Source organism: Eptatretus burgeri, chromosome 5 (assembly GCF_056783735.1).
Source record: "Eptatretus burgeri isolate ZD-2024b chromosome 5, Ebu_testis_v1, whole genome shotgun sequence".
Classification (NCBI taxonomy): domain Eukaryota; kingdom Metazoa; phylum Chordata; class Myxini; order Myxiniformes; family Myxinidae; genus Eptatretus; species Eptatretus burgeri.
The window spans coordinates 61482576-61507575 of NC_140965.1; the positions used below are offsets into that span (position 1 = coordinate 61482576).

The 25000-nt window shown below is 46.7% G+C and overlaps 1 protein-coding gene and 1 long non-coding RNA gene across 7 annotated transcripts in view; one reads left to right on the plus strand and one right to left on the minus strand.

Moving 5' to 3' along the window:
• Positions 1–25000, minus strand: part of LOC147026530 (uncharacterized) — a 255794-nt gene that overhangs the window by 122072 nt on the left and 108722 nt on the right. Inside the window, exon 4 of the long non-coding RNA XR_015058383.1 lies at positions 10392–10516. This is a non-coding gene — a long non-coding RNA (uncharacterized LOC147026530). The remainder of the gene's footprint in view (positions 1–10391; positions 10517–25000) is intronic.
• LOC147026531 (Na(+)/citrate cotransporter-like) overlaps positions 1–25000 on the plus strand; it is a 117856-nt gene that overhangs the window by 31693 nt on the left and 61163 nt on the right. For all 6 annotated transcript variants that reach the window (XR_015058382.1, XR_015058381.1, XM_085881983.1 and 3 more), the window contains exons 4-5: positions 9488–9524; positions 21086–21336. Coding sequence is in view for 4 of the 6 variants with exons in the window: in XM_085881983.1 (XP_085738109.1) it covers positions 9488–9524; positions 21086–21336 (288 nt within the window). In the remaining 2 variants the exon portion in view is untranslated. The remainder of the gene's footprint in view (positions 1–9487; positions 9525–21085; positions 21337–25000) is intronic.

The window sequence follows — 25000 nt, forward strand, 5'->3', positions numbered from 1 at the left end:
GCAATTGAGTTTGAACATGATTTTCATCAATTACTGAAGGGACATTTGGAGTGACTGTCTTCACTTATTGATTTGTTCTTTTTTAATATATTTTTTAACTCCTCCAGTTTAAGCAGCTAATTAAGCTTACATCTTGCAGAAGACAAGAAAGAATAGGAAATTTGTTTTGGAAGGTTCAAAATTGCGTCTTGAAAGGAGCAATGAGTATTTGCAAATGCAATGGATATTTTCACGACAGAAATTATCTGACTTGCTCAAACAAGTAATTGAGTGCTCCGCACCATTTATGGACAATGGAGAATGAGTTAGTGCAAGAAGGTTGTAGTTAAAAAAAAAGGATCTATATATATATATATATATATATATATATATATATATATATATATATATATATATATATATATATATATATGTATATGTATATATATATATATATATACATATACATATATATATATATATATATGTATATGTATATATATATATATATATACATATATATATATATATATATATATGTATATGTGTATATATATATATATATATATATATATATATATATATATATATATATATATATATATATATATATATATATATATATATATATATACATATATCTCTCTGTCTCTCTCTGTCTCTCTCTGTCTCTCTCTGTCTCTCTATATATCTCTATCTCTATCTCTATATCTCTATATCTATATATCTAAGCAATATGAAAACAAGCTTTTATTGATGGATGGGGATTAGAAAAGGAATGGGTAGATGCAAAGTTGGAGAAGAGGCAAAAGAAGGTTTTGTTAAGAGGGTTTTCAATAAATTGTGAGAAAATTATCATATTTCCTCGTGGATTGTTTGAATGTCTCTAATTGTTGGTCTGTCTAACCCATCTGGGTCAATAATAACCACCAGGTAGGGATACATTTGCCTGCTCAACGTATTATGGAGGAGAGGAGGAGGAGGAGATTGGGACCATACTCTGTGCAGAGCATTGGTGCTGCTTAAACAGTCTCCTTAGCTATTGGACACAATCCTGGATGGGTCGCGACTCCGACACAGTATACCAGCATGCTGGCACTCATTTCGCCGACCTTGGAAGGATGACAGGCTGAGTTAACCCCACCTGGTATTAATTCAACAGCTGAACATGATTTGAACTCGGGACCCTTGGATCCCAAACCCACCACCGTAACCATTAAGCCCACACCAGGCAATAACCTCGTATGGCTGGTCTATTTGAGATTCCAGTCGACACCTTATAGTTGTGGGCAATGGATGTACTCGTCTGTCTACATACTGTTTGCAGTCCCAAGGATAAAAAGTCTCAGACCAGCTCTATGTAAACGGCTATAACCCAGATGTTTTGTTTGCTGTATGATATGTTTGTCAAGGGAAAACAATTGCAGGTTACATTGTAATCAATCCCAGATTTGTCATAAAAAAAAACATTCCAATACACTTGTTGAACAAGATGGAATATTTCTAAAGAATTGCTGACTGTCCCGAAACATTTTGGACATTCTAGGTGTTCAGTTGCCCCACTGCACTTCTGATTCTGGTTAACCCTTTTGGTGTTCAGACTGTTCAGGCACCAAAGGGGTTTAAGGATGCTAACCCTTTTGGTATTCCCCATCCGAGAGCATGGCTCAGGATTCTGTAATCTCAAGTTGAAACCCTATATGGTGTTTACCGATGCTGACAAAATAGGTTTATACTGTTATTGGTTGGCCGATCGGGTCACGAGTGGCCTCCCCCGGACTCTCTTCCCGACCTTTGACACTGAAGCCGACGAGGTACAGATAACTTTGCGGAACGACAGGTTGCAAAGCAACCACAGATGCCATCTGATACAACTAAATGTGGTCCCTGCGCCCAAATCTCACATTACCTTCCCAGTGGTTTTGTTATCCCAATTAGGGAAAAATGCTCTCGATGTCCCACCTTTATCTATTAATAAGGTATAGCCGAGCGGAACCGCAAGTGGAACATCGTCCAGTCTCGCATAGCTACTCAGTGGGCTACAACCTCCCGTCGACTTATTACACACTACCGTTGAGCTCTTTGAGCTATTTTATGCATCTCAAGTAGACAAATTATAAGTAGTGATAGAAAGGAAAGATCATTTGAATCAGTTTGTTTGGCCACTATGTCGAGGGAACTTGTGCTGCCCGTTCACTCTCTCTGTCTCATGGGACCAGGTGCAGCTCGACTCATACCATTCCCCAGACGTGAAGCAGCCATGATGCTTTGAGATCTCTGGCTTTTATTTCTCCCAGGCAGGGCATTGCTTTTAGGAGTAAAGGCCACCACTGCACCCTTTGCCGCTTTATGAATGGCTCGCACCCAGTCCTTACTTACTTTGGCCATGCAGTTTCCCTCACCTCAGCGCATCCTGGTCCTCACTTACTTCTCAGTTTCCCTCATTGTAGCACACTCAGTGTTGAATGGCTTTGCAAAGCAGTGATTGCAGCGTTGAAATGGCACAGCATGGAAGACCCAGAGAGCACTGGAATGGCTTTGAACGTAATGCATGTGTTTTGTAATGTAATGTCTGCATGTTGCTCTATGTGCATGGTTGCGCTGTAGGAAGTTACAGGGGAGTAGAGGGGTTAAGAGGGATGGGGAGAGAGACAATAAGGTAGGGGTTCTCAATCAGGGGGGAATTCCCCCCCCCCCGGGGGGAATTTTAGCGTTTCAGGGGGGAATTGGGACCACAGATTGGCAGACACAAACTGTTGGAATATTATCTTTCGACAAACTACAATTCTACAGATTGTACATAATTCACATGACATCACACTTTATTGAATAAGGTGTGATGTCCTGTAGATTATGTACAATCTGTGGAATTGTAGTTTTTTTTTTTTATTTAATCTGTGACATTCAATAAACTTTATTGAATGTCACAGCTTAAATTAAAAATAAAGATAAATATATAACTTTTTATCTGTGGAAGTATTAAATTTATAGTTATCTTTGACTTATTCTTGTTTTTTATTCACAGAATTTGGAGCCCATAATGAGTGTCAAAAAAAGAGGGTACGATGATTCATACATTCAATATGGATTCACATCCATCATCATCAATGGAGAAGAAAGGCCTCAATGTGTTATTTGTAGCAAAGCTTTGTCAAATGAGTCTGAAACCAACAAAGTTGAAGCAACATTTGCAGAATGTTCCTTCTCAACACAAGGACAAGGACAAAAGCTTTTTTGAATGTCATGGGAATGCTCTCAAAAAGATGAAGTTGGATTCAATAGGGGCATTCCAAAAAATGAACCAAAAGGTTATTGAAACTTCTTATGTCGTAGCACTGGAGATAGCAAAGCAGCCAAAAACGCATACAATTAGGGAAACTTTGATCAAACCTTGCGCTCTCAAAATGGTGGAAATTGTGTTGGGAAATGGATTGGAGAAAAAAACTTGCAACAGTTTCACTATCAAACAGTACTGTTCAAAGGAGGATCAGCGACATGGCCATTGACATCAAGGATCAAGTTGTGCAGGAGATCAAGTCTGCAGCATTTGGCTTATTTTCAATTCAACTTTATGAATCGACTGATGTGGCATCGTGTTCCCAGTTGCTGGTGTTTGCAAGATATGTTCACTCAGGTTCATTTAAAGATGAGTTTCTCTTTCGTTCTCCTCTTGAAACGACGACCAAGGCCTCAGATATTTTGGAAAAGGTTTCATCTTTCTTTGAATCAGAAAATATTTTGTGGGATAATGTCTCTGGGTGCTGTACAGATGGAGCACCAGCGACGTTGGGGAGAAAATCTGGATTTCAAGTTTGTGTGAAAAAGTGAGCTCCAAAAGTGAAAGGCATTCATTGTATGATCCATCGTCAGGCACTGGCCTCAAAAACACTTCCAGCTCCACCAGGGAAGGTTTTGGGTCAACAGTTTTGGATCAATGAACAGCTTCGGGAAGGAAAAAGGTTTGCCGCCGTTGGACGAGCACTGCTCATACCCAGCACCTCAAAACCGACCAGACCAGAGTAGTCGATCTCCGGCACCTCAAACCCAATCACTGCCAAACCGACCAGACCAGACTAGTCAATCTCAGGCACCTCGAACCCAATCACTCCCAAACCGACCAGACCAGACGAATCGATTTTTTGGGGAGGCGTCCATTCATCGCGGATTTTCACTTAGCGCGGGGAGATTTAGAATGTAACCCCCGCGAGAAACGGGAGATTACTGTATTTATATATGTGTGTATATATATATATATATATATATATATTACACACACAGAAACTAAAGGGGGGGGGGAAAAGTGAGGGAAGAGGAGGGGGGAAGAGGGAGACTGGTGTGGGAGAGAGTGAAGGGGAAAGGAGAGAGGAGGGAGGGAAAGCGAGGGGGTGGGGGAGCGAGGAGGGTGTGGGAAGGGAAGACAGTGTGAGGTGAGAGGAAGGGAAGGCAGATGTGTGGTGGAGCATTAATTATGATTCATACAGTCTCATCAAAATTATTCTGCATCGAATAACAATGAAGATGGAAACAAAATAATGTCTGAAATCCATTTTCTACCGGTCATGCTATAAACATGGCTTGGAAACAAACACTGCCCAGACATGTCCGGAGATGAAACCTGCCGGACGCATCCAGAGCCAAGCAGTCCGGAGACAAACTGCCATCTGGAGACAAACTCCCGCCTGGACGCGTCCAGAGAAAAACGCCTCCCAGACGCGTCCAGAGACAAACACCGCCTGGACGCATCCGGAGACAAGCTGTCCAGACACAAACTCCTATCCGGACATAAACACCGCCCGGACACGTCCAGAGACAAACTCCCGTCCAGACATAAACACTGCCCAGACACGTCCGGAGCCAAACTGTCTGTAGACAAACACCGCTCAGACATCTACAACACCCGACCACATCCAGAGACAAACACCGTCCAGAAATAACCACCATCCGCATATGTCCAGAGCCAGAGAGAGAGGGGAGGGGAGAGTGAGAGAGGTGTGGGAGGAGGGTGATGCACTGTATTGGGAGGGGGTAGAGCAAGGATGGGAAAAACGAGAGAGGGGGTGGGGGGAGGATAATTAGCAGAAAAGATATGATATACATTATGAACAACAACACACACACACACACACGCACACACGCACACACGCACACACATACACACATACACACCAACACACTTGTGCTTGGCAGATATTGGCAATTTTTCAGGAATCGGCAGGTTCGAATCAGTGTGATAACAACTCCCAGCACGTGCTGTATACAACCCAAAAAGCTTGAGTAGCTTTCACCGAAAAACAATGTTACATAGATAGATGTTTCAGGGATATGTTCACAAACATTATTCATTATAAACAGCTGCGTGTGACGGTGGAAAAAAAATTGGCTCGGTAATTTAGAAAACGCATTAATACTGAAAATGGCTCGGAAATCTGGTGTTATTTAACAACTCGATCAGGGTGACAGGACAACAACCACTCACTCAGGACGATAGGGCACGAACCAATCGCTCAAAACGGCGGGACACACGAACCACTCGCTAAGGACGGCGGGGCACGTGAACCATTTGCTCAGGACGGCGGGGCACGCGAACCACTTGCCCAGGATGGTGGGGCACGTGAACCACTCGCTCAGGACGACGGAGCACGAACCAATCGCTCAAGACCGCGGGGAACATGAACCACTCGCTCAGGAAAGTGGGGCACGCGAACCACTCGCTCAGGATGGCAGGGCACACGAACCACTCACTCAGGATGGCGGGGCACGTGAACCGCTCTATCAGGATGGCATCCGTTTTTCACCAGATTTGCTTTGATTCACTGTAGAGCATCTTGGATACCTCTGAAAATAAAAACAAAGATCTGGCAGATTCTATGGATAAGCAGTTCATCTGGGAGACAGTGTGTGAGGTCCAGCAGTGAATGCATTTCATCATACAATGATGAGCCAAAATATTATGACCAACTGCCTAATATGCTGCTGGTCCTCCGTGTGCCGCAAAAACAGCGCCAACCCACCGAGGCATGGATTCTTCAAGACCCCTGAGGGTGGCCTCTGGTATCTGGCACCAAGACATTAGCAGCAGATCCTTCAAGTCCTGTAAGTTGCGAGGTGGAGCCACCGTGGATCGGACTTGTCGGTCCAGCACATCCCACAGATGCTCAATCGGATTGAGATCTGGAGAATTTGGAGGCCAGGGCAACACCGTTAACACTTCATCATGTTCCTCAAACGATTCCCGAACAATGTGTGCAGTGTGGCAGGGCGCATTATCCTGTTGAAAGAGGCCACTGCCGTCAGAGAATACCATTGCTATGAAGGGGTGTACCTGGTCTGCAATGATGTGTAGGTAGGTGACGTGTCAAATTGACGCCCACATGAATGGCCAGAACCAGGGTTTCCCAGCAGAACATTACCCAGAGAATCACACTCCCTCCACCAGCTTGTCATCTTCCCACAGTGCATCCTGGTGCCATCAGTTCCCCAGGTAAATGGCGCACACATACACAGCCATCCACGTGATATAAAAGAAAACAGGACTCATCGGACCAGGCAACCTTCTTCCACTGCTCCAAGGTCCAGTTCCAATGCTCGTGTGCCCATTGTAGGCACTTTCGACAGTGGACAGGGGTCATCATGGGCACTCTGACCGGTCTGTGGCTACGCAGCCCCATACGCAGCCCCATACGCAGCAGAGTGCGATGCACTGTGGATTGTGACACATTCCTCCCGTAACCACTATTAAAATTTTCTGTGACTTGTGCCACAGTAGACCTTCTGTCGGTTCGGACCAGACAGGATAGCCTTTGTTGCCCTCGCGCATCGATGAGCCTTGGGCGCCCAACACCCTGTTGCCGGTTTGTGGTTTGTCCCTCCTCGGACCACTGTCAGTAGATACTCACCACCGCTGACTGGGAGCACGCCACAAGCATTGCCGTTTCAGAGAGGCTCTGACTCAGTCATCTGGCCATAACAATTTTGCCCTTGTCAAAGTCACTCAGGTCTTTACTCCTGCCCATTTCTCCTGCATCCAACACATCAACTTCAGGAACTGACTGTTCACTTGCTGCCTCATATATCTCACCCCTTGACAGGTGCCATTGTAACAAGATAATCAATGTTATTCACTTCACCTGTCAGTGGTCATAATGTTTTGGCTCATCAGTGTATAGTATTATTAACAATTCGGAAGCCAGTATTCATCATCTATCTGCTCGACTCACAGTGTTCAAGCATCGGTGATTTAGTAGTTCCAAACAATGCTGGTTATTCAAAGTTTTACATAAAATGTCCTCTTTGGAAAGATGATATTAGTTTATAGTCTTTTTGCACTGAAAATTAAATGTGAATCAGTCTGGTAGTTTTCATGCATCCAAACTACAGGATGCTTGTAAGCATGTTGGTTACTTTGACATTTTAAATATTTCTCAATGTTATGCATTCTTGATTGTCCCTTCATGTATTTGTAGAAAACTAATTTCTGTCGTGGTCAACAGATTTGCATCTAATCTTGATTTATAATTTTATATACCTGTATTTAAGACAAACATTTTGATGCTGTAATCAATATTTACCCTTATTCTGTATTAATCATCGTGTTTGTATGTGTATTCCATTTATATATGGTTGAATTACTACACAACCTGAGTTAAATAAAAGCATTCACCATCTATATAATACTAAAACTCTCATCTTGTATGTTTGTATGTTCCCGAAATACAGCCAAAATGATACACGATAGGGCAAACATTTTAGGGCCACCTTACTAACCATTCGCCTGTGGTGTGCAGTATCAAGTTTCGTTCAAATTGGGCAACGATAAAATTATGAAAAAATAAATTCCCGATTCAGTCAAATACTCTTAGGGAGAATTTGATCAATGCAAACAACCTCAGCGGTATAGTTCGCTGGAGCTATCTTTTTTTTTTTCTTTAAATGATTTATTTAAAAATCTCAAACATTTAGTATAGACAAAGAACGATTTATTTTTAAGCATAAAATAAACATGGCCATTTTGATCTCGTACTTCCGTGTTCATCTATCGATATTATTTTACTAAAACTCTCATCTTGTATGTATGTACGTATGTTCCCGAAATACAGCCAAAACGGTACAAGATAGCACAAAAATATTAGGGCCACCTCACTCACTATTTGCCTGCGGTGTGCAGTATCACGTTTCATTCAAATCGGACAACGAAAAAAATTATTAAAAAATCAATTCCCTATTCAGTCAAGTACTCTTTGGGAGTATTTGATCTATGCAAATAACCTCATCAGTATAGTTCGCTGGAGCTATCTTTTTTTCTTTAAATGATTTTTTTTTTCATCAACCACTGTCACAACGGGAACCCAACGGGTTCACGGGTCATCTAGTTTCCATTAAAGTTGTTCTGATTTTCTTAGCTTTTTATATTGCAATTCATTTAATGAAAATAACTGTGTATAATTCCGTGAAAGGCCAAAGGAATGCCCACAAATTGGAATAAAATATAAGGTGATGAAGCCAAAAGTTCAAACATGATCAGCCAAGTTGGTGATTGGTTCACATAGAAATAGAATAGTGTGGCTCTATAATCGTTCTTGATGTTAAATGGGTGACATGAATATGGGTGGACAGGCACCTCTTGATCATGGAATTGTGCCCAATGCAAAAAACCAGTGTTCACTGATATATAATTATTACACTTCTGTCAAAGTGACCTGCATGGGTTTTAAATGGAATCGGCGTCTTTTGTTTGGGCTGTGCGTGTACATCTCACGAACTATATTATTTTACACCACAATTGCTGAAGACAATCGTCATTACAGCCCGAAAATATTCTCCAAAGTCCATTATTCTGACATTCAGTATACCGTATACACGTAGGCCAATATACGCTCACGTATCGTGTTGAAAACCAATAAAATAGCGGCCATGCCCCACAGTGGTTTTAGTCCAATGACCTCAATTGATAGGCTTGTTTGCCCTCTAGTGTATGTATTACCTTGATGGTGGAAATACCTGGAGCTGCTCGGTTCGGTGAGCTTTTCCCGGCAGTGGTTTCGGGACATGTTGGATATTGAAAAGCTATGGAGTTATTAGCCTCATGTTGGTTACTTTTTGCCTTCTGGCTGGTGGCAGCATGCCTGACCACACATCCCAATATACACTATATAGTGGCCTTTGGTGGCCTCTAAATGGATGTCAAGGCCAATGTGTGGTAGCTTTAAACCTTTCCCAAATTCTGAGGAATGACACCTATAATTTTGGGGCCTCTACTGTAGTTGCTACAGTTTGGCTGTGAAAGAATTGCAAACACACAAACACTTGAAAATATTTATAAGATAAGCTGCACACAACACTGCCTTCCTACACAGCAAGCAAAAACAGAACAATGCTAGCCTAAACATGTCTTTGTTACAGGTAAAAAAAAAAAAAATCTTCCATGAGCACAAGGTCCTGCTAAAGACCTCTACTGTACTAACTACCCTGTACCCTAGCTACACACGTAACATTATGTTTGTTTTGGCAGTGAGAATGAGATGAATGAGATGGGCTCCGACATTAAGGTAAGTGCACCTTTTATTTAAATTCACAAATTCCTAATTAATGATCATGTATACCACAAGAATGCCACAAAGAAGTGTATAGAAGATTTTGTCACAGCATACTGTCCAACAAAGCTCCTTTGATGGGGTTACAAACCAGCACGTCTGATTAAAATGTATAGTTACACCCATTCACTCACCTGCCTACCTCCCACATCCCGAGCCACATCCATAGAGGATGCCATTAAGTGCCTGTTCCCTGGCCAAAATCCTTATTAAGATTATCCATATAGTGAGCATTACCTGCAGAAATTAACAGAGTACATGGCATATGAATGATATATGGTGTCTTCCTGTTTGCAAGTTTCCTTGTAAATCATTTTTTGAGATTGGTAGTGCATCTGACATTGAGTCTACTTCGAATCGTTTTCATAAAAGCCTGCTCGGTCTCATGCACAGGTATATTCCATCTCGTCTGTAGCTATCACATCCACACTCTCGGCCCTGGTAAACTTAATCGTGTAATGAGGCAGTGACTATTGAGCAGCTTAAATATACGATGCCTTAAGGTCTCAGACACACATGAGATAGACAGAATGGGTTAAACAAGACCTGAAGAGAATGGCAGGCAAATCTGAGGAGTCGTGCAGGAGATCACACAGTTCGACTCTCCTGCAGAGCAAACTCCCATGGCGGGAGATGAGAGAGTCGGGCGTGACTGTGGCTCCAGCAAGGTGTGGCTTTGGTGTACCTGAGCAAATGAGGATGAACCTTCCTCCCCGAAGGTATTCAAAAACTCCCTCACTTGCAAGGTTACTCCACCCTTTTGTACCCCCCACCAGGCTTGTGCATCACTCCTGACACAATGTGCCCTCCCCTCTCACTCACCATTGGCCTGCATCTCAGCTTGTAGGTGGGGCGAACCACTTTCCTGACCTTTCACCAAGTTCGCAAAGGGTGTTGACATGGCGAAGGGTGCCTCCATTCTTCTCCCTCCAAAACTCTCACCCAACCTGCCAAAGCATAAAAAGACACACAGAAACAATTTCCAAAGGGCAGAACATTAAAGAGGATGTTGAAGGGGTTGATAATTCTCAACACAGACATGAGGAGAGGTGCACAGTGTCTATCTAGACATTTAAGTAACGCATTTCTCAAATCACAATTAATTACATTATGCTTTAACACTCGAGAGCCAGACACTGTTGAAGAAATAGTGGGGAAACTTAGCATAACAATTGTGCATTTTGTGAGGAAAGCACCAAATTCGGCACTCGAGTAGCCTATCATATTATGAACAGATTTGGATATTGGGCCATCTCAAAATTTTTGATGGCAGTGGAAAATGGCTTCCACAGCCATCAGCGGCTGAATTTGAGATGGCCCAATATCCAAATCTATTCATAATATGTTAGGCTACTAGTGTGCCAAATTTGGTGCTTTCCTCACAAAATGCACAATTGTTATGCTATATTTAGCTAAGTTGCCCCAATAAAACCAACTATGCTATATAAAGCATCTTTAACCCACGAGGAGTCACTTCCACAGCGATATATATATATATATATATATATATATATATATATATATATATATATATATATATATATATATATATATATATATATATATATATATTGTTGCGGATTTCGCGCCCGCCGGCGTGCTGACGGCCACGTAACTCGAATCGCGGCACGTCGCCCACCGGACGGACAATCCAGTCGTGACCCTCTCGGACTAACGCCGGGAACCAGTCACGGGTGGACCTTTCGGTCTCACCGCGATCGAGCCAATCAGCCCCCGCGTGGGATAGGGTTGCTCGCCAAATTCGACCTACCTAAGTACCCACGCGGAGGGTAGACCGGGCGATCGCACCTCGCCGCAGGTCGACTTCGGACACGGGCCACTTAAGCGACCCGTTCCGTACTATCGGGATAACCGAGCGGTGTTATTCGTCGACCTCGACGGTTCGATTAATTATCGGGCGTATTCAGCCCACTACCAACCCTTTACGTGAAGCAAGATGAGGATTCAAAGAAAGAAATGACGAAGCGAAGCGTGAAACAGTTCAACACAAAGCACATTTATTCGCGGCACACGGGAAGCACACATATACAATTCCACCAAATGCACACAGAAAAGAAAAACACAATTCCATTTACACAAAAAGCAAATATAAAAGCGAAGACACAATGCAGAGCTAATACCGACTACCGAGCACACGGCAACACTTATACAATTTTACTTCACAGACGGCGCCGACAACACATACCCAAAACCAAGGAAAAGAAATACCCTCAAGGATGAGGCGGGCCTGAGGCCGAGACCGGGTCGCGCCTACCCGTCTGGTGATGAGACGCGGAGCGGCGATGGCGCCCCAACCCCGCGGGCCTCGCGGGCAGTGTCTGGTAGGGGGTGGGAAAGGGGCCCCCTTGGTCGCACTATCTCAGCGCGGGGGGAAACAGGAGGGGGTTGCTGATGCTCGGGGTATAGAGGATTTTTATTATCCCGCGACGAGCGTCTCCACCTCGGCCAGGTCGCGCTGTCGGCCTCCCTGGGGTGCAGCTCCCGACGCGAGCACCCCCTCGTCTGGTGTCGCCGCCTTTCCACAGCTCCGTCCCCTCCGTTCCGACTCCAACGCACACGACGACCAGCTCCTTCTTGCCAACTCCACCGCCCGCGAAGTCTTGACTCTCTGTTTCCGACTCTCCTACTCTCCTACTCTCCTCGTCCTACTACTCTTTGACTGACGAACACGGTCCTTTTATCAGCCCCGTAGCTTCGCCCTCTCCTCTTTGACCCCCTCCCTTCGACCTTTCACCTCGCTCCCCATTGGCCCGAGAAAAAGTGGGCGTGAAGGCTTTTTGATCCATAAATTTGCATATATCGATCGCCCTGGGGGCGGGGCCAATTCGCCCCTCGCTCACCGATTGGACGGCAAAAAGTGGGCGTGTGTCGTTTTTGATCCGTTTTTGAAGCACAAAATCCGTGATTTTGTACACGCTGTTCGGCGCGCGCCCTGCACGAGTCCAACACCGGTACCCACAGGCGGCGCAAGAACGGTGGCGATGCGACGGTTGCGAGGTGTGACGTGAAGGTCGTGGCGGTTGTGGTGAAGCGGCGTTGTGGTTGGTGGTTGATGTTGTGGTTGTGGTGGTAATCATGGCGGTTGGTCCAAAATAAAGATAGCAAAAGAAAAACGGCTATCCTGAAGAGTCGCAGCACGCATAAATGACATGTATTCCCACTAGACAACGGGTTTGGGCCTAACTACACATGTACTTACCGAGATACCTCACCTAAGGGACCTGAATGGTGGTTTGCGAATTTGGTAACCACAACACTACCCCCTCCCCTTTTTACAGACTCGTCCCGAGTCGTCAAATTTTCGTGTGCCATCATGTGTAGTTTTCCCCTAGTACATTTTACCTACGGATCCCTGAGTGCGACATTCATGGTATTCGTGTCCCCAAAATAAATAACCTGAGGGCTGCGTAACTATCTAAACAAACTCACTCACACGGACGACTTAAATAAAATTGCCGGCGCTAGGACAGACATGCCGGGGGCGCACTCATATTTACAGTACATCTTACCTTAACTTACAAATTTTACACTAAACCATGGCCCAGGATCACTGAACTCTGCAAAAGAAAAGCAGTTAGCAGGGAGCCAGGCTGCCCACATGCAGTCTCTGGCTCAAACAATGCAGGTGACAGGGAACGTGGCTGGCTGCTCACACGCAGTCCAAGGCCTTCCCTTTTTGAACTGAACGCAGTGAACCACAACGGTGCATGGGCTGCACAAACGCAGTCTCCGTGCCAGCTCAAGTGGCACACGCAATGAGCACAACGAATGGATGGATGGATGGTTTGAATCGAACTCAGTGAACCACAACGGTGCATGGGCTGCACAAACGCAGTCTCCGTGCCAGCTCAAGTGGCACACGCAATGAGCACAACGAATGGATGGATGAATGGATGGACACAAAACACGGTGCACGGGCCGCCACTGCAGGCCCGTGTTGTAGCTGCCAACAGGGCAGTTCTCGCAGCTTGTAAACTGTTGCCTTGATCCTGGCGCACATGGCAATGAACAGGGGGGTGGGGCAAAGCAAAATTGAACGGGGTTGGTGAACGTGGGCAGTGGGCATGGCATGGCAAAGGCAGCAGGCAAACACAGCCCGCAGAAGAAGGCCGCTGCAGGCAAACACAGCCGGCAGATGAACTGGCCGGCACAGGCCTTGAAGAAAAAAACAGCCAGCCGGCAGATGAAGTGGGCCGGCACAGGCCTTGCAGCACAGCAGCTGCAGACGATCCAGCCGGCACAGGCCTTGCAGCACAGCAGCTGCAGATGAAGTTGGCCAGCCTTTGCCGTTCCGTGGAGGTTGGTGGAGGGAGTGCGGTGGTGCTGGCCACTTGGAAGGCGGGCTCGGACCTACCTACCTGTCTCCCTCCCAACCTATCGCCTTTGCCTGTCACTGTACATACCCACTCCCTTAATTTGTCAAACCCCAATTTAGCCCCAACTTATTTTTTTGTTGTTTTTATTTTTACTCCCTCACTATAAATCGTCCCCTAACCCCCTTTATCGTCCTTGTTCGGCTAACCTATCCTGTCACCTAGCCTACTCCCAACCCCTACGTTCCCTTCCCGGAGGGGAATAAGGGAGAGCTAGCGTCCTGTGTCGAGGCCCAACGAAGCCTCAGAATGGCCTCCCCAGAGTTCGGCGATCTATAACCAAAGTGGGTCCAGCGGCCCACAACGACAGCGAGGGGATGGATGGTGCGGAGGGGTACACTTCCTAATCTACCCTAACCATTTAACTGTTAAACTACCCCGGGGCTTTCAACAAGCGCCTCTCGCTTAAACTATTGGTTCTAACAACCCAGATTCCCGTCGCCTATGTTGGTGTCCTCACAATTTCGGGCCTCGCCCCCCAATTTTCGCTCCGTGCCCTCACACGGTCTCCTGGCTGGGACACGTGGCTCCCTTTGGCAGGCACGACCCTCTGCCGAATCTCCCGCTATGGCACCCCCGGGCACTACACTGCCTCCGAGCCTACCAGCTCCCTAACACCGGGGAGTGCCCCCCATGGCACCTCCCCTGAAACGCACACGTGGCAGGCCGGCCTCCCGGGCCCCTTTCCGAGGGTCACCCGTGCCCACAACACTGCCCACGCGGCTAATGGCGCCCGGGCCCCCGCACCAAGCAGGCGCACCCGTGCCCACTACGCTATCCCGGCCCCCCATGGGCCCTTGGCCTACCACGGCCGACTAGCCTGGTGCCCGGGGTACCCACTCAGCGATACTCACCTTTCGCAGCCACGCTCCCAAGCCCGTCAACAGGGCTCCTGCACCCCTCCAAATGGGTTTCGAGCCTACATTCCCACCAACAGCAAAACAACCTCCATTTTTCAATTTGACTAACCCAGCTAACTCACTTTACTCTGACCCCGGGGTCCCTTGGGCGGGAGTCACTCCTCCCCCCAATCACTCATCGCACCATGCATTCCCCATTCGCTCCACACACACAGACCCGCTGGCCTCACTCACTCACCATGTACTCGTACTCTCCTCACAACCCACAACTCTTCAACACAAACACCGCCGAACTCTGCCATCCTTCTATCTGCATCCCCTACCTAACTCGTGCTCCCACGTCGTCCCTTAAACTATAGCACGTTCCTTTTAACACTACGTAGCTAAACTACGTCCCCTCTACACATCCAAAGTCTGTCACTGTCTCCTAACTCAAAAATTCATTTTATTTCCCAACCTAAATCTCGCTACAATCCCTCTATCTAATCCATTCCACGGACTCCATGAGGACTCACCCCTGCCCCATGAAGTCGGTCTAGCTAAGCTAACCCTTCCCCCTAACTAGTTTCCATCCTGTGCCCAGGTAAGGGGGTCTTTCACCCCTTGCCCAGGAATCCTGTGCACCCGAAAGTGAGGCTTGTTCTTTCTTTTTTTTTTTTCCATGCGCAGCACCTGCGCGGCAACTCGCGCACTTTGCACCCTTCCCGTGACGTCATGCAGCTGCACGTGTTCCTCGTCCCTCCTTGGACGGTGTCATCCGGCAGAGATACCCCTCCTGCCGGATTCCAACCCCACGTGCAGCCATGACGTCACCGTGCGCAATAAAAAAAAACACAAGCCCCACGTCTCGAGGGGTTCCCCACGCGAACACATGTGCTTTGCCCGTTGGAGCTTAACACACACGATCGCGTGGAGAACCCATCCGGTCCAAATCCATTTACCTGCCTAAACTTTGTCCGTCCGCGGGATCGGCAAATCCACCGCGTGCGTTTCCGGACCGGGACTTCACTCTCGCAAGCGAGCACGTGGTGGTCTCGTGCGTTGCACAGCACGAACCTCGTGCTCACTGCTGGGTGAACCCGGCACGGTCCGCGAAACAACTACAGCCGCTACTCGGCTTTCTCTCCTCTGTCGCCGTCTCCGTCTCCATTCCACACACGCATACATGCGTGTTACGACGCACACAGTCCACTCCATTACACTCACACCGGGAGACGCGGCTGCGTGCTCCCGCATGCCAACCGACATCTCCCTCACATACCGCTCTCTCACACACACGGTCTCCCTTGCACACAGCGACCTTGCACACGGCCGTTCACTCACGCATGCGGGGGCACTCACCCGCGGTGCCTCATCCACACACCGTGCCCCACTCATACACGCGGGGGCACTCAACCGCGGTGCCTCATCCACACACGCGGGGGCACTCAACCGCGGTGTCTCATCCATACTCCGTCCCTCACTCACACACGCGGGGGCACTCAACCGCGGTGCCTCATCCACACTGGCCGTTCCATCCACACACACGGCCTCACTCACACACGGCGCGCTGGGAAGCACGCACTCCGGGACACTCGCCACCACACCACTCACTCACGGGGTCGCTTCCACACACGGGGACGCACTCACGCCTTGCACCACACACACAGGGACAACCACACTGGGGATTTGTGTCCCCACAAGGGTCTCCGGGGCCTCTATACCCCCCAAGCTCTCCGTGCACCCGTCCACAGCACCCGTCCCCTCAACCTCGCAAAGCACGACCGAACTCACCTGGTCGTGACTCGCCTCAAGGGGGCAGACTCCCCCTCGTTCCTGGAGGAGGCCATCCAGGTGCTCGCACTGGGTCTCTCCCCAGTCCGCCAGCTCACCCCCATTATCCTCCACTACCTCCGTGTGTGTGTGTGCGTCACTTACCCCGTCTTCATCGTGTAGTCTTCCCTCTATCGTTCCCTTCCCGGCTACCGTCACTGCCAACTCTTCACCCTTTACCTCCCTTGTCTCCACTATTATTTCCGTTGTCGTCACCTCGTGTCTCGTCTCACACGTTTTGGTCTCCCCATTTAATTTTTCCCTCTTGGTCACCGTCGATTCCTCTGTCACGACCCTCGCCCAACACGCCTCCCGAATTATTTTTTTACCCGCCTCCACCGCGGGCCTGTCAGCCGCTGCACGCCCTTCCAGCTCGTTCGCTCCCACGTGTGGAGTCGCCATTCCTATCTCCCTGGTCACGGCCTTCATGCCCGCCTGCAGGCATCGGCCCATGTTCTGCGTCTCACCCCGCAGCTTTTTCGTTTCTTCCTTCATTTGCTGTGTACTCGCATCGATCTTTTCGTTCATGCTTTTCATTTCGTTTATAATTTCATTTGCGTTTGCATCCATTTTCGCTGTCATTGCCGCCAGCATGGCGAATAGCTGGGCCATGTCGGGTGCACTCAGCTGAGCCGTTTCGGCAAGGGTTGGGGAAGGGTTTTGGTGGAGAGGGGGGGGGGGAGGTGTCATACACTGCGGCCGCTGCCGCACCCATTTCGGGCTCTGGGCTCAGTTGGGGGAGTTCATGTTCCTGCACGGGCATTCCATCCTGGGCCATGGATTCTACACATTACTACACATATACATTTCTAATACCCCCGGCTCCCGCTCGCCTTGAGACGCCATCTTGCTTCTCTTAAAGGGTTAATTTCGCTCGCTCGTAATTTGGAGGGAATCGGGGGTCGCTTCTCTCACCCCTGGACCGATTCCCGTGAATTTCGCTGGAGACAGGAGAGCCCGTTTTCCTGTTCTCCAATACCAGTGCCGCGAGGAGGGCGATGAATTTGTATCGCACGACCTGACACCAGTGTTGCGGATTCCGCGCCCGCCGGCGTGCTGACGGCCACGTAACTCGAATCGCGGCACGTCGCCCACCGGACGGACAATCCAGTCGTGACCCTCTCGGACTAACGCCGGGAACCAGTCACGGGTGGACCTTTCGGTCTCACCGCGATCGAGCCAATCAGCCCCCGCGTGGGATAGGGTTGCTCGCCAAATTCGACCTACCTAAGTACCCACGCGGAGGGTAGACCGGGCGATCGCACCTCGCCGCAGGTCGACTTCGGACACGGGCCACTTAAGCGACCCGTTCCGTACTATCGGGATAACCGAGCGGTGTTATTCGTCGACCTCGACGGTTCGATTAATTATCGGGCGTATTCAGCCCACTACCAACCCTTTACGTGAAGCAAGATGAGGATTCAAGGAAAGAAATGACGAAGCGAAGCGGGAAACAGTTCAACACAAAGCACATTTATTCGTGGCACACGGGAAGCACACATATACAATTCCACCAAATGCACACAGAAAAGAAAAACACAATTCCATTTACACAAAAAGCAAATATAAAAGCGAAGACACAATGCAGAGCTAATACCGACTACCGAGCACACGGCAACACTTATACAATTTTACTTCACAGACGGCGCCGACAACACATACCCAAAACCAAGGAAAAGAAATACCCTCAAGGATGAGGCGGGCCTGAGGCCGAGACCGGGTCACGCCTACCCGTCTGGTGATGAGACGCGGAGCGGTGATGGCGCCCCAACCCCGCGGGCCTCGCGGGCAGTGTCTGGTAGGGGGTGGGAAAGGGGCCCCCTTGGTCGCACTATCTCAGCGCGGGGGGGAAACAGGAGGGGGTTGCTGATGCTCGGGGTATAGAGGATTTTTATTATCCCGCGACGAGCGTCTCCACCTCGGCCAGGTCGCGCTGTCGGCCTCCCTGGGGTGCAGCTCCCGACGCGAACACCCCCTCGTCTGGTGTCGCCGCCTTTCCACAGCTCCGTCCCCTCCGTTCCGACTCCAACGCACACGACGACCAGCTCCTTCTTGCCAACTCCACCGCCCGCGAAGTCTTGACTCTCTGTTTCCGACTCTCCTACTCTCCTACTCTCCTCGTCCTACTACTCTTTGACTGACGAACACGGTCCTTTTATCAGCCCCGTAGCTTCGCCCTCTCCTCTTTGACCCCCTCCCTTCGACCTTTCACCTCGCTCCCCATTGGCCCGAGAAAAAGTGGGCGTGAAGGCTTTTTGATCCATAAATTTGCATATATCGATCGCCCTGGGGGCGGGGCCAGTCGCCCCTCGCTCACCGATTGGATGGCAAAAAGTGGGCGTGTGTCGTTTTTGATCCGTTTTTGAAGCACAAAATCCGTGATTTTGTACACGCTGTTCGGCGCGCGCCCTGCACGAGTCCAACACCGGTACCCACAGGCGGCGCAAGAACGGTGGCGATGCGACGGTTGCGAGGTGTGACGTGAAGGTCGTGGCGGTTGTGGTGAAGCGGCGTTGTGGTTGGTGGTTGATGTTGTGGTTGTGGTGGTAATCATGGCGGTTGGTCCAAAATAAAGATAGCAAAAGAAAAACGGCTATCCTGAAGAGTCGCAGCACGCATAAATGACATGTATTCCCACTAGACAACGGGTTTGGGCCTAACTACACATGTACTTACCGAGATACCTCACCTAAGGGACCTGAATGGTGGTTTGCGAATTTGGTAACCACAACAAGTAGCCTCGACCAAAATTGGTTTGTCTAGATAGCTTTCCTCTAATACTTACCCTTGTCCGCCTCTCTTTTGCCCTGTCTCCCTTTTTCATTAAATCACCCTTGTTGTATTTTCCTCACACCTCAACATGTGGGGCACACAATGTGCTATGTGAAGCCTCTCACACTGGTTAGCTCACCTGGAATATTGTTCCGGGGAGCTTATGGGATGACGCGTCGTCAGACCGTCCTTCCGTCCGTCCACATATACTTGCAACGTTTTCTCTGAAACTACACATACGATTTCGATGAAACTTTACCACAACGTTCATCACCATGTGTGCACTAAACTTTATTCATGGCATTGAAAAAAAAAATCTGGCCTTATGGGAGTCTATGGGGGTTTACCCCCTCAAATAGGTATTTGCTTTCTTCTCAGAATCTACACACACAATTCCAATGAAACTTGACGCCGACCTTCCTCACCCGAGATGTACCAAAGGTTGTTCACGTCATTAAAAAACAGTCGGGGTATATGGGATTTATGGGGGAGGGGTGTGTTGCCCCCCCCCCAAATATATATATTTGCTTTCTTCTCTGAAACCACATGCACAATTCTGATGAAACCTCACCACAACCTTCATCACCCTTGATGTACCAAAGTTTGCTCATGACACTACAAAAATCGGGGCCGAAGAGGGTGTAGTGGGGGGTGGCCCCCAAAATATCTATTTACTTTCTTCTCAAAAAATACACAATTCCGATGAAAGTCGACCACCACCCTCATCACCAGTGATGTACCAAAGATTGTTCACGCCATTAAAAAACAATCAGGCTCTAAGAGGGTCTATGGGGTTGTGGGGCAGAGGTCTGCTACAAAACGCAGTGCCATTCATAACACATGAAGACAGCTGAGAATCCCCAGAGAGCGAGTGCACAGAACTCTCGTGCAGACTGTGCCCCCAGAGCCAGCACACACAGCAAGCATGAGCAGACAGCCAGAGACCCCCAGATCGCGAGCACATAGAAACTCTTTATCAGCCGGGACCCCCCGCCAGAAAGCAGATACCGAGCTATCGGACACACAGCTCGGTATGCAAGTCATCAAGGATGAGACCAGACGGTGAGAGGGGTCCGAAGCTGTTCCGCCCCTTCAGGAAAAACTACACATGCACACTTTCGTCCATTTTCTTGCATGTCTTATGTTTCCGACTGAATCTGATCATGTTCAGGTTTGCATTAGGATAATGGGGGATTGTTGCCATCAGTTTAAGTGCGCCATTTGTTACCGTCAGTTGCCTATTATTTTTCTGCCATTTTGCTTCATTGTCCCCTTCCCCATTTTTGATTAAACCTGTTGTTCCTTTTAAAGCTGTCTGATGTGTATTTTGTGCCACAATCTCATCTTCCTGCATAATCAAATGCTCCCTCATAAAACAGTTTGTGCGTGCTGAAGCCACCATGCGTTCAGGTAATAAAAGATAGCTGCATTATCGTAGATTATCCATGCACACGCAATTTTGCTTCTTTTTAGGAATTTATTTTCCGGTCGTCTTGTCGTCCATTAGCGAGACCAAATCTGTGCAATAGTATATGTTTGTATATGTTTATAGTCATGTTATCAACAGATATTGCACAATGTTTAATTCAAATCTCTGTTCTTGCAAGTGCAAAGTCATTTTGAGAATGGACATTCTCTTGGGAATTCATCAATTTCATGTGGGCATGTTGGATTGCAGGTGCGGCGTGAGCAGCCATTGCATAATCTGGAATCTGAGCAAGAATGCAGCAAAAATGATGTGAAAATGGAGGAGAATTGTCCTGCTACAGAGGAGAGCAAGAATTTTGGAACAAGGCAGTTTGGTGATCGGAGTTCCACGAAGATGGCTACAGGGCTTTCTTTGTGCATTGCTTATGCAGCAAATATTGGTGGCGTGGCTACACTTACAGGAACCATCACCAACCTCGTTTTGGTGGATCAAATGGAGGCGTGCGTATCCAGTTGACATAATCACTAACACCTATAAATTTCTACTTTATTGGGTACTGCCTGGTAAACTCGTGACTTTGTTCTTATGTTAAATATATCCTTAATTTGTTATTAATATTTTCTCTGACAACTGCTTGGCTCTTGTGGCTCATCACATCAACTTGTTTTTTTTGTTTTTTTTTCAAACTGTGATTGCTTGTAAGGGACTGGTGATTTCAGATGAATATATTTGAGAGATGGTTGCTATTTGTTCTTCTTCTCCTTCGATTTCCTTTATATGGGGCGAGGTCCAATGTTATGTCCTGCCCTGCCTTGACCATGATACACCTCCACTTCCCTCTGTCCCCAGCCAACTCTCTCCGCTCCCTAATCACCCCCATATTGTTGATATCCCTCCTCACACATTCTTCCCATCTCAGCCACGGCCAAGCTCCTTTCCTCCTACCTTGCTCCCTCAATCCATCTGCTCCCTTTGCCATTCTCTCTTCCTCCATCCGCACTATATGACCAGCCTACTTCACCTGTCTTTTTACCAATCTCTCTGTCAAGCTTACTTGCACAGCAGTTCATCCATCCTCCTCCTATCCACCCTCTACACTCCTGCAATCCTACTGACCCAGTTGTTCTCACAAACCTGCACCTCTGTTGTTATCTCTCTGTCAGTGCCACCGTCTCAAGACCTTAAAGGTAGGTAGGCATTACACTAGTCAGCAGAACTTTATCTTTCAATTTCCTTGATATTTTTCTTCCTTTGATATTGCCTCCAACCTACCATCCCCGGTCACTGTTCGTCCCAGATTACTCAAACCTATTTCCCTGTCTTGTCGCCTTCCTCTCTATCCTGATATTAATTTATTTTCTCTGCTGCCTGATCCACATCACCTCAGTCTTCTCCATACTCTATTAGTTCATAGTTGAAAAATGACTATTTCTTCATGCTGTGACTGCTCTTGCCTCTCCATATGGCTATTTGTTTGTAGTTTTAAAATAATTTTAGCTGCAGCCATTGGGGCACTGCTCTTTTTTCACATATATTCATAGCTTCCTAACCTCTTCTACTATCTACCCATTCAATGGTTACTTTCTGCCTCACACCTGAAAAATTAAGAAGGGAGTTGCACTTATCTTTCGGGAAATTTCAGTCCAATGCAGAAACATCAATGCCTTTGTGTAATTGCTTTGCACTACCTTTAATCACTGTAATTTCTTTCCCTGCAGCAACTAACTTTTATAAATAATTTACATAAAATTAGGGGTATGTAAAATGTTTTTCTCTGAAAAAGTTCTCCCAGCCACAAATGGATAGTCTCGAAACCAGCAGAACTTGACACAGATGTTCATCCTTTTTGATGACTTTCCATCCAGTATCAGCAACTTATATTCCCCGCGGTGGTGGAGTGAGTTTCCTGATGCCGTTGGAATACAAGTCATGATATTTGTCTCTAAATCGTTTTTCTGGGGGAGAAAAACTTTCTGATTCCCTCATAATTACTTGAATGTGTCGTGAGAGAGAATACAATGCAAATCAGTTCAAGGCATGAGGATAGAACTCTTGTTCTCCTTGGCAGTAATGTTTCTCTGTCCACAGTCACTTTATCTCTAACTATATGGTGTGTGTGTGTGTGTGTGTGTGTGTGTGTGTGTGTGTGTGTGTGTGTGTGTGTGTGTGTGTGTGTGTGTGTGTGTGTGTGTGTGTGTGTGTGTGTGTGTGTGTGTGTGTGTGTGTGTGTCAGTCAGTTGGCTGCCATGTTTCTCAGAGATGGCTGAATGGATCTTCTTCAAACTTTAAAAGGTTCATCAGTGAATGTCGGGGAGTGTTTTCGGCAAATCGTTTTTATAATTTTGAAAAAAATGTTGGATTTTAAAAATTGTTCTACAGTTCCTCAGCCTTTGTAGCGATGTGAAAGTAGTAGTAAATGATGCCCAACCACATTCCTCAGTGGGTGTAGGGAAGTGTTTTAGGCCCCCACAAAAAAAAATCAGAATTTTATTTATTCAAAATGCCAATAGGATTTGAAAAGTAACGGGCAATGCTGGGTACACCCACTAGTCTTCTGTAAAACTTCTACTTTTAGAAGAAAAAAATGTATTATATCGCTAAAAATGTATAAGCATTATTACCTCTCTGTCTGTCTAAAGGAGGTTATATTTTCACCTCTTTCTGTCTGTCTGTTTGTTTTTGTGCACGATATCTCAAAAAGTTGTGGATGGATTTTAGACGAAGCGTGGTGGAGAGGTTTGGTGCGTGACAAATTTTTAGAGTAATTCTTCACCATTGAGAGATCAGGCCTAAAATGATATATAGCACGATATATAGCACGATAACGATATATAACGATATATAGCACAAGTTGTTGACTGATTCGGACGAAACTTGGTGGACAGGTTGGATGTGTGGCAAGGATGAATTGATTCGATTTTGGTGAAGATCCGGATCCAGATCTGATTATTTTCTCAGTGATTCTTCACCATTGAGAGGTAGGGCTAAACCAATATATAGCACGATATCTCAAAAATGTATTGGGCCTGATATGTTCTCGTGGATCAGGCATTATGTGATGGAGGTATGCGCTCTACCGAGTTCCCTTCTAATCGCCATATGTTTTACAGGAAATTTTGTTTTGCGTTGTATTCATGATGCATTAATATTTGCTGAAAGACTTCTCTTTTCCAAGGTTACAATAAATCTGTAATTCAAGAATTCGACTTTTATGGATAAATTAATTGGTTAGACAAAGATGCCTGAAATATGGGATATCCTATTTACATTGTACTTGCAATACGTCGTGGTATTGAAGCAACAAGCACTAAAGGATTTACATTTGGATATTTGTACAAAGAAAAACCTGCCACCATAAGAGACACAGGTTAAAACAAAACAACAACTACAAACTCACCAAAATTTGGGAACACAAGAATGGGAGGCAAATACCGAATTAAAACTTTCTGCTGTGTATCAAGCAGTGATGCCAGTGAAGGTGAAGGTGAGGGAGGGATTGGACTGGTCATACACAAAAGATGGATTTCACAAGACACTATGACAACTCTGATGAAGTTGACTGGTTGTAGAGTTCAGTTTTGAGATATGCAAGATGATGTTTTCTGGCTCTCCTAAGTATGGACATATTTGTTGTGAGCCTTACTGAGTGACCTAAACTAGCCTTCCATGTTTAGAAAACAAACTTATGGGCCACAAAGTCTCACCATAAGATTATTGTGTACCAATGCTGAGAAGATGGAAAGGATCACCACAGATGGAATGGAAAAAAAAAAACCTCGACATGAGAGAAAGTATGCTTGTTGGATAAGTCAGTGGTGAGAAAAGAGGAGTATGAAAGAATGGAGACAAATGTAGCTTTTTACCTACGGATGGTAATAGGAAAAGGATGTTTGACAGAATGCTTGCAGCCTGAAGGTCTGGGCATAGGAGGTGAGAGGGCAGGAAGAGCAAGGTCAAAAATGACTGTAAATACTAACTGCAAAGGTAGGAGATTCCAATAACACTAAGGGTCTTGGATTCCAGAGCCTCAAGAGGGACAAGATATGAAGCAGCAGAACCCATCCACAATTGGGAGCCATATTCCATGATCCTCTTAATGAAGGCTGTTTTTGCTTTTTCACACCATTATAAGTTGAACATTGCAGAACGACTTTCACCTGCCGG